At 47.0% G+C, this 10,005-nt stretch overlaps 1 protein-coding gene across 3 annotated transcripts; it reads right to left on the bottom strand.

The window, feature by feature from the left end:
• Nucleotides 1–694: 694 nt before the first annotated feature.
• CTXND2 (cortexin domain containing 2) lies at nt 695–9,330 on the bottom strand. 3 transcript variants are annotated; one of them, XM_050930654.1, is made up of 2 exons: nt 9,234–9,330; nt 695–1,129 (listed from the first exon to the last, which is right to left on the bottom strand). In XM_050930654.1, the coding sequence occupies exon 2, from the start codon at nt 1,073–1,075 to the stop codon at nt 902–904; it is 174 nt and encodes a 57-aa protein (XP_050786611.1). In that variant the 5' UTR covers nt 1,076–1,129; nt 9,234–9,330; the 3' UTR covers nt 695–901. The 3 variants fall into 3 exon arrangements, with proteins under 3 accessions (XP_050786611.1, XP_050786613.1, XP_050786612.1); XM_050930656.1 differs by having other exon boundaries at nt 9,195–9,330; XM_050930655.1 differs by having other exon boundaries at nt 9,172–9,330.
• Nucleotides 9,331–10,005: the final 675 nt, after the last annotated feature.

A 10,005-nucleotide genomic window follows, 5' to 3' on the forward strand; every position in this document is an offset into this window, starting at 1 on the left:
CCCTACACTAGTGGTGGGACCACATGGGGGATAACAGCCTACTACTGCTGCTCCTTCATCTCAAATGGGAGATGCCTGTGCTGGAGGTCGAGAGAGTTCAGACCCTGGTGAGGACCTCGCCAGGGTGATTACACGTGTGCAGAATCGCAGGAGAGAGAGAAACACCACACAACCCATGCTAATGATGCACAGATACCACGGTTATGAGTGTGCAGGAATAACAGAGTGTGCTGGTCTGTAGCTGCTCGCTTGCCCCTTGTAGAGACAGCTGCCTGGCATAAGCAACCATCTGCTACTCTGTCTTGCTGTCGGGGTCAGCCTGCCCAGATGGCTTCTACTGTCTTCTTCAGTAAGAGCAGCAAAGAATCCTGTGGCACCTTATAGACTAACAGACGTTTTGGAGCATGAGCTTTCGTGGGTGAATACCCACTTCCTCAGATGCATCTGAGGAAGTGGGTATTCACCCACGAAAGCTCATGCTCCAAAACGTCTGTTAGTCTATAAGGTGCCACAGGATTCTTTGCTGCTTTTACAGATCCAGACTAACACGGCTACCCTCTGATACTCTTCTTCAGTAAGGTGTCACAGGAATCTACTGTTTCAGACAAAGAGAGTCAAGATTCCTAAATTCAGTTTTTGGTTTGGCCACTGGCTCGCTTGACACAAGGGGTTTAGTATATTCACTTACCTGCCAGAGGTTTTATGAAGCTGAGTTCATTGCAACGTGCTTTGAGGCCCTCAGATGGAGGGTACCAAGCATTATCATTAGTGTTAGAGTCTATCCAATGCACAATTTAAACTACGGAATCTTCATTTTCCCTGCAGGGGCAGGGATTACAGGGATGGCAAAGGAGTCAAACACATAGAACTGATTAGCAATTTCCCTCCTCTTTATTGCCAGTCAATTGATCTGCTCCTCCTCCCACGTGGAGGTGGGGATGGCGCTGTACGGGTCCATGATAAGCTTGGCGCACCTCACAATCATGGCCATCAGGAAGAAGCACATCAGGATGACAAACCCAATGGCAAACCCCTTGTCCACATCAATGTACGGCTGTGCTGTTGGGCTCTCCATAGGGCTCTGCCTTCACACCCTTCTCTGTCCTTTGAGCTCCTGCACATCCATCACCTGTACGGCAGAGTTTGGGATGGAAATCATTATTGTTGATAATAATTTGTATTGTGATACCACCTTGGGGTTCCAATTAAGTCCCCATAGTGCTATGTATTGAAGACAACACAATGACAGTCCCTGGCCCAAAGAGCTAAGTATGGAATCAGAAGGGCATATTACCTGCTGTGGCAGAAAATCCTGGTGTTTTTAGCTCGTAGGATCATAGACTCTAAAGCCAAAAGGGACCATCATGATTATCTAGTCTGACCCCCGGCACTTCACAGGCTACAGAACCTCACCGACCCACTCCTGCAATAGGCCCATAACCTCTGGCTGAGTCACTGAAGTCCTCCAAACATGATTTAGAGAATTCAAGTTACAGAGAATCCACCATTTACTCTAGTTCAAACCAGCACGTGACCCAGGCTCCACACTGCAGAGGAAGACAAAAAAACGTTCCACAGTCTCTACCAGTCTGACCTGGGGAAAAATTCCTGAGTATGGTGATTAATTAGACCCTGAGCATGTGGGCGAGACCCACCAGCCAGACACCTGGGAACAAATTTTCTGTAGTAACTCAGAGCCTTCCCCCTCTAGTGGCCCATCTCTGGCCGTTGGAGATATTTATTAACAGCCATCATGGATGGGCCATGTAGGCAATCTCCTCAGATCACCCCCTCCATAAACTTATCAAGCTCTTTCCATTGCCCATCAACCCCAGCCTGGAGCAAGCATGTTCCACATAAGGCATGTGCCACAGCACGCACTGCCTTGGTTATGCACCAAGGAGTGCCCCTAAGAGAGGCCTGACTCTCCCACATTCCTCTAGCCACTGAGCTATAAACTCATTCTCGCTCTGCCCAATTCATGTTTATTTCTCTACATCTACAAAGTGGACCAGCTTCAAGAGAAGAGATGGAGAAAGGCCTCTCCTGAAAAAACCCTTAGCTCACTGGGGAGGGTGCTCATCTCAGAGGGGAGAGATCTATGGTCAAGTCCCTTCTCTGGTGCAGGCTTTGGCCTTCTAACCACTGAGCTATGGAGTGGCAGCTCCTCCTTCTGCTGTGTTTTTGTGGGGGGGTCTGATCTGATAGACATGTTCTACAGTGGCCTTGGAGCATGCCTGTGCTCTGAGCTTCCATTCCCCATCTGTGCACTGAGGATAATAGCACCTCTTGGGGGGTTGTGACGATACTGACATTAAAGAGGGTGAGGTGCTGCGATGCATGGAAATAGCTTTGATAAGTGACCTGATGCACCTTGGAGATGATGGTGAATTTCAGTTTATAAAATAACTTGTTTACGTCCTGCTGTCCATTTAGTTCCAGGGGAAAATGACACTGAAAATACCAGGCTGAAATCTTAGCATATGCCCATGCTACGTCTGGTGTGTGTGTGTGCGTGGTGCGGGGGGGTTGTTTCCCATGTGATTTCACTACTGTGTATTTTCACTGTTTCAGATGTGTAGTCACGTTGCTTAGCGCGACCCGGGAAGCTCAGATGCTACAGTGGTGAGCATGATGTAAGAACCTGTACAGAACAGAACTGGTGAACGGTGCCGGATGGACTGTCTCAGTGACTCTGGAGTCCTGTGTTTATCTAGAGAACACAGACAGCAGCAAGGCAAGCATCCCTAATTCCCCCTCCCCTGAAGCCTCTCTCCCTATTCTGGAAGGACTACGATCGAGAGGGTCGCTCAGAGGCTGGAGCCTGCTCAGTCCTTGTCGTCTTGAGCACCTCACAATGTTTACTATATTTATCCTCACGACATCAGTGAGCAGTGGGGCTATTAACCACGTTGTGCAGTTGAGTTACAGAGAGACTAAGTGACTGGCCCAAGGTCACACAGGGGTTCTGTAGCAGGGAAAAGACTTGAACTGAGGTTCCATGAGGCCCCAAACTCTTAGGCCCTCACTAGCGTTCGTATGTCTGAGGGGAGCAGATACCGCCTGATGGGGTGCCGGTTGTGCGGTCTGGACACCTGTCTCTCTGGTGATATACCGAGACCCACCCGCCTCATATTGCATACGCCTCCAAACCTGTGGAGTTAAAATGATTTGCAATTCTCTGGTGGGCCAGGAGGTGGCATAGAAAGAAACTGAAGTTGTTCGGTTAAGAGCGAAGTCTGACGTGGCTGTTAAAGTGTCACAGAGGAAACCTGTGGAACTGAACCCAGCTCTCGCAAGTCAGCAGCACCCTTACCACTGGACCACCCTCCCTCTCTTTATGCCTCCTTATAACTGCCCCTCAGCCTGTCCGTAATTAGCCATTTTCTTGCGAGCAGCATGAAATCAGTGGGTCTTGAGAGATCAGAGGCAAGCGAGTGGCTTTATGGATCAGCTCGAGGAGGGTGTTGCCAGCATAGTGGGCAGCGTGGGAGGTGGTGGTGATAAGAGAGCTGTGGGAGAAGCAGATGATTGAGAGATCAAGGTGAGCACAGTCAGGGTTAGTGATGCCCTATTCAACCGCCCATTCTCGTTGCTCCCCTGAAGTGGATCTGATCCACGGGAGAGGGAGAGACACAGTGGCATGAAGGAAAGAGTTAAAGGAGTGTAAGAGATTAACCATCTCCTATGCTGATGTTTAGATGTATTGGACCTGATTCTCAGTTACTCCATTCCCGCCTTTGGGGCAGGAGCACATGGGAGGTTGAGTATTAAGGTGCCTTTAAGACATTGAATTATAGACTTACAGGACTGGGAGGGACATCCAGAGGTCATCTAGTCCAGTCCCCTGCACTCCTGGCAGGACTAAGAATTATCTGAACCATCCCTGACAGGTGTTTGGCTAACCTGCTCTTAAAAAACCTCCAATGACGGAGATTCCACCACCTCCCTAGGCAATTTATTCCAGCGCTTAACCAGCCTGTCAAGAAGTTTTTCCTAATGTCCAGCCTGAACTGCTCTTGCTGCAATTTAAGCCCATGCTTCTTGTCCTGTCCTCAGGGATTAAGGAGAACAATTTTTCTTCCCTCCTCCTTGTAACAACCTTTTATGTACTTGAAAACTGTTCTCATGTCTCCTCTCGGTCTTCTCTTCTCCAGACCAAACAAAATCAGTTTTTTCAATTTTACCTCATAGGTCATGTTGTCTAGACCTTTAATTATTTTTCTTGCTCGTCTCTGGACTTTCTCCAATTTGTCCACATCTTTCCTGAAATGTGGTGCCCAGAACTGGACACAATCCTCCAGCTGAGGCCTAATCAGTGCAGAGTAGAGCAGAAGAATTACTTCTCCTGCTTTGCTTACGACACTCCTGCTAATACATCCCCGAATTGCACTCAACTAACTCTGGGCCTTGCCCAGTCCTGATGTAAGTCGGAGCAGTCCTACAGCTGCTCTAACTTACACTCCACTACCCTGGGAAGCAGAGCTTAGCCAGATTGTGTTGAGCTCTGGCTGTGCCACAATTCATTCCCTTCACTGGAGGGTAGCGCAGGACTCTTGTGCTGACTCCACACCAGCGGGGAAGGCCCCCATGCAAGTATTCTCAGGGCACTGTTTCCACCCTCTTTTAGCCTTTTTTATGTTGCTAATGCGGCATATACAGCAGAAAGATTTTGACAGTGGACATTCTGATGCCCTCAATTGCAGCAGTGCACGGCGTAAAACAGCTACGGTGTTGGAAGAAGATCTGCGATGCCTCCTTGTTTTTTGTCCAAACAGACATGCCTCAGGCACTTTGGATAGCAAAGATTCAGAAATTCCCTGTTTTTTCGCCCCCTTCTGTTTAGCCATCTTCATTTCATTGGCTCCCATTAGTAATGCCTAGGGAGATGATGGGCGGGACAGTAGGTCACGGGTCAGCTGTGGTTATTATGCTGCATTCAGATCCTCATCGTGATTTCCAATGTCCATGCTGCAGCAGGCGGTGTGTTTTTCTGGTGGTGCCTTTCCACCTCTCCAGTGCCAGTGTAAAGAGTTTGCCCAGCTCCTAATTGTAAGAAAATCAAAATCTTCCTCTTTCCAGCAAAACCAAGAAAAAGAACAGTGAGCTGCAGCTGCTCCTTTGCTAATAAAATTTGGACTCAGGAGCAGGGTTGGTAAACAGCCTGCCCCTGCCAGCAAAGAAAACAACAGCTCAGCCAGGCTATCAGGGTGCTGACTGATTTGTAACATCAGGGCTGCTTTTGACCTTTGCAACTCATAAGTTGCAGATCTTGATTTGAATTACTATAGCAACACAGACACATAGGGAGAGACAGTTCCTGTCCCAAAGAGCTCACAGTCTGAGACTAAGGGCAGGTGGAGAAATGAAGGCCCAAATCCTCAAAGGGACTTACATGTTGAACTCCCATTGAAACAAGTGAGAGTCAGGCACTTAAATACCTTTGCAGATCTGGGTTCAAGCAGCTCACTCAAAGTCACAGGAGAGGCATAGCTAAGATTAGAGACCCCCCCCCCCCTCTTTTTTTTTCCCCCAATGCCAAGACCAGAGCCTTAGCAATCAGATCTCCCGGGAGTGGTTACAGGACCGGCGCTAGAGTTTTTCGCGCCCTGGGCGCACGGCCATTTCGCCACCCCGCATGCCACTCCCGCGGCGCCAGTGGAGCTGCCGCAGGCATTTCTGTGGAGGGTCCGTTGGTCCGCGGCTCCGGTAGAGCTGCCGCAGCCGTGCCTGCGGCAGCTCCACCAAAGCCGCGGACCAACGGACCCTCCACAGGCACGACTGTGGCAGGTCCACCAGAGCCGCCTGCCACCCCCCACCCAGCAAAATGCCACCCCCCGAAAATCCTGGCGCCCTAGGCGATTGCCTAGTTCGCCTCAATGGAAGCGCCGGCCCTGAGTGGTTATGGGGCATCCAGGCCAATTTAGGAAGAGAAAAATGTGTGTCATGAGACAATGAGATAAATGAGGATTTCACTGGAAAGATTTATTTCCAGTGATTCAAAGTCCTATTTGCTCCTAGATGCCTCAGACTGTGAGGACTCATGTCCCTGCCGTGCCTAGCAAATTTAATTTCAATTGCTTTGCTTCAGGTTGGTTCATCTTGTTTTCATACAGTAATGCAGTTACATGTGCAGGCTGGGTGAGATTTTCCAAAGCTGTCAGGATTGGCTGCTCTCTCTGCTCCTAAATAGGGTTGCCAACCCCCTGCATTGGCCTGGAGTCTACTGGAATCAGCATCGATCTCCCAGTGACTATTGAAAGCAATCCAGGAGATTTGAATAGGATATTTTAAGAACAGGACATTACGTCATGTTGGGGAAAAACATCTGGAATAGCTTCAGTTAGAGTTGGGAACCCTACTCCTAAAGCACCTGGCATTGGTCTAAACTCTGCTCCTTCATCTTTAATGGGAACAGCATTAGGACAATACTGAGGGTATGTCTACACTACAGTGGCACAACTGTAGAGCAGACACTTCTTACATTGCCGAAAGGGGTTTTTCCATTAATGGAGGTAATCCACCTCTCTGAGAGGTAGTAGTCTTCTGTTGACCTAGGTGCATCTACAGTGGGGATTAGTTCAACCTAACTACATTGCACAGGGAAATTTTTCCCAGCCCAGTGATGTACCTAGGTTGACCTAAGTCAGGGATTGCCAACCTTTGGCAAGCGGCTCGCCAGGGTAAGCACCCTGGTGGTCCAGGCCAGTTTGTTTACCTGCCACTCCAGGCTAATGGGGGCGGCGGGAAGCGGCAGCCAGCACATCCCTCGGCCTGCACCACTTCCCACAGCCCCCATTGGCCTGGGATGGCGAACCATGGCCTGTGGAAGCCCAGATCGGCCGAACCTGCGGACGCAACAGCTAAACAAACCAGCCCAGCCCGCCAGGGGGCTTATCCTGGAGAGCTGCGTGCCAAAGGTTGCCAATCCCTGACCTAAGTTTTAGATGTAGACCAGGCCTGAGTGCTTTCAACAACCCGGCCTGTAGTTTTTTGAATCCCCTCTAGTGCCATTTCTCGTTATAGTGCTTCTCAGTACAAGAAATGCCTTGTAGATACTATTATTCAGAATGCCTAGCAGGAAGTTGGATGAGTCCATGGTTGGAGAATGGAAAGTAGAGCATAGCGGAGTGTTAACAGCAAGCTTTAAAGCTGTGTCTTTCCTTACTGAAAAACATTTTAATGTGACTGCATGCACGCTGCACACCTGCACAAGGCGCACATGCAAGCAATGGACGGACTTTGCTTTTATGCCTGGCATTTTGTAGCTAAAGATGGTTGAGTCTTAATTATAGATTCTTTCTACATCCTTCGATTATTCTTATAACCGTCTTATTAAATACAAACAAATTCAAATGAGGAATAAGGCGCAAAATTGATTAACCACTGAGACAAACTCCCAAAGGAAGTGGTGGATTCTCCGTCTTTTAATGTTTTCAGATCAAGTCTGGGTGCCTTTCGGAAAGAGATTTTTAGCCAAACACGAGTTATTGCTTTCAGTACAGAAGTTCTCTGGCCATTCTACAAGGGGTCAGACTAGTTGATCTAAAGGTTCCTTCTGCATTTAAAGTCTATTAATCTTTTATGTAGGTACAAGTGCTCTGCTAGAATATTATTAGTTTCATATACTTTACTGCCTAATGCATTCATGATAACGATTGTGCATTTCTGTGATACCAGAGTATGTGATTTAACAAGAACATGGCGTGAGTCATCTCAGTCTGGCAGCAGCTATGCAAATATAAGAGGTTAATTAAAAAAAAAAGCCACTTTCCATACCAGAACGATTTTTAACAATTCATTATAGAGCACAAAAAAGACTATGAACATTCACTGCACAATCTTAGCTCTCGTCTATAATGGAAAAGGTTTGCTAATGTAGCCAAACCAGTAGAGCTAGAGTAGACCATCAAACTCTCTTAGAGGAGACAGTTTATAAAGGTACAATTCATTATAGAGCACAAAAAAGACTGTGAACATTCACTGCACAATCTTAGCTCTCGTCTATAATGGAAAAGGTTTGCTAATGTAGCCAAACCAGTAGAGCTAGAGTAGACCATCAAACTGTCTTAGAGGAGACAGTTTATAAAGGTAAAAGAGTTTGTTTGCCGCTATGTCTTATACCAGTTCCCTAGGGTGACCAGACAGCAAATGTGAAAAATCAGGATGGGGGTGGGGGGTAATAGGAGCGTATATAAGAGAAAGATCCCAAAATCAGGACTGTCCCTATAAAATCGGGACATCTGGCCACCCTACAGTTCCCTGAACCAAATAAGCCGAGCTGCCAAAAGTGTTTTTTTAACAGAAAAACTAGGGGTTTTGCCAGTACAGCTCTGTCATTTGGGCTTTGGCTTTTTTCACACTCCTGACAAAGCTTTGTCAGAAAACTTTTTAAGTGTAGAGCAGGCCTCGGTAATTTTGGCTGCTGATTAAATGTGTTGCGATGAGGCTTTGTGTATTGATTCGGAGTGGTGCTAAGTGACATAGTTTTATTTCTGCACTGAACAGCCAGTTCTTTTAGAGATTGTCACACTGTAGGCCCCCAAATTTAGGTTGAATACATAGGTGCTGGAAGTAGGGGTGTTGTGGATGCTGCAGCACCCCCTGACTTGAAGTGATTTCCATTATATACACGTTTTACAGTTTGGTTGAATGGCTCTCAGCAACCCCACTATAAAATTGTTCCAGCACCGCTGGTTGAATAAGAAAAAGAATAGCCCTCATTTTGTTTTAAATTCTATTCTGAACACAGAAGTTCTATTTTCTGTTTATTAAACAATTTGGTGAAAACACACAGTCATCAAAATCTTTTAGTGCTGGAAACAGAAATGCAGCAACTTCTGGCTAGCCAGAAAGTGAAACTGACTAGAAACAGAAAGTGAAACTAAGCAGCCTCATTCCATTGTCCAAATGTGCAAAGAAAGTGTAAACAAACAGCATTGATGGTGAAAAGTCAATAGGATTTTAAAAATTCATAACTATCCATATGTTATTTGCAAGAGAGATGGGTGAGTATGGGGCTAGACAGCTAGATTACATCACATGCACTATATATCATTTGAGCACAATTATAGAAACACAAGAAATAGCATGTAAAGAAATAGAATCCACAGAAAGTTACACACTGTATAAAGATTTTTCTAAGTGTAATATAACATTGGCGACCATTACCTTCACACATTGGCGACCATTACCTTCTGGATTTTATTGACCTCTGGACATTCCTTACCTACCCCAAAGGATCTTTCAACAGCTCCCATCCTCTGCCCCGTGGTGCGACGCTTTCATTACCCTAGGCAGTCTGGCTGGGGCTGTGACTCGCTTGCTCTCCCTGGCTCCTTGCTGTGTTTGCTGCTACAGAAGCTTCATAACTACTTCAGAAATGTGACAGCATCGAGTTTCAGGCACTCCCAGTAATGAGAGCAAAATGATCCCTCACAGATGAAATTATAGCCCAGGTCATCAAGAAAATATTTCCACAATTGTCTTTCAATAGCGTGATGAAACCTGTGTTGAGCACAGAAAGCGTGGCTTAGCGGGAGAGGCAACCTTCTGAACCAGATTCTCACTAGCCGATGCGTGTCTTAACAGATTGGTCAGTAAGAGGTTCTATCATATTATATCCCCCACCAAGGACCTGACCCTTCATTCTAAACACAGCCATGTTTACTTCCATTGTGCCTGGGAATAACTATTTGCTGGGTTGGGCTTTAAGGCCTGGATCCTGGGAAGTACTCCGACTGATCTCAGTGGGAGCTGAAGATGCTCACTGCCTTGCAGGATCGGGCCCTGGGGGGGGTGTCAGAATTATTGCACCACTTGCTCAGTTGAATTGAAGGTGGTTTAGCACAAGACCTACACGTCACTTAAGTCTCACTTAGACCATTGAAACAAGACTTAAGTGGTACCTGAGTCCTGGGTTTGCCCTCTGCATGGGGCATATTTCGCCCTTAGGCCCTAATCATGCAGCCACTTACGTACATGCTACATTTTAAGTTAGCAATC

Source organism: Gopherus flavomarginatus, chromosome 20 (genome assembly GCF_025201925.1).
Source record: "Gopherus flavomarginatus isolate rGopFla2 chromosome 20, rGopFla2.mat.asm, whole genome shotgun sequence".
In the NCBI taxonomy this organism is placed as follows: Eukaryota; Metazoa; Chordata; order Testudines; family Testudinidae; genus Gopherus; species Gopherus flavomarginatus.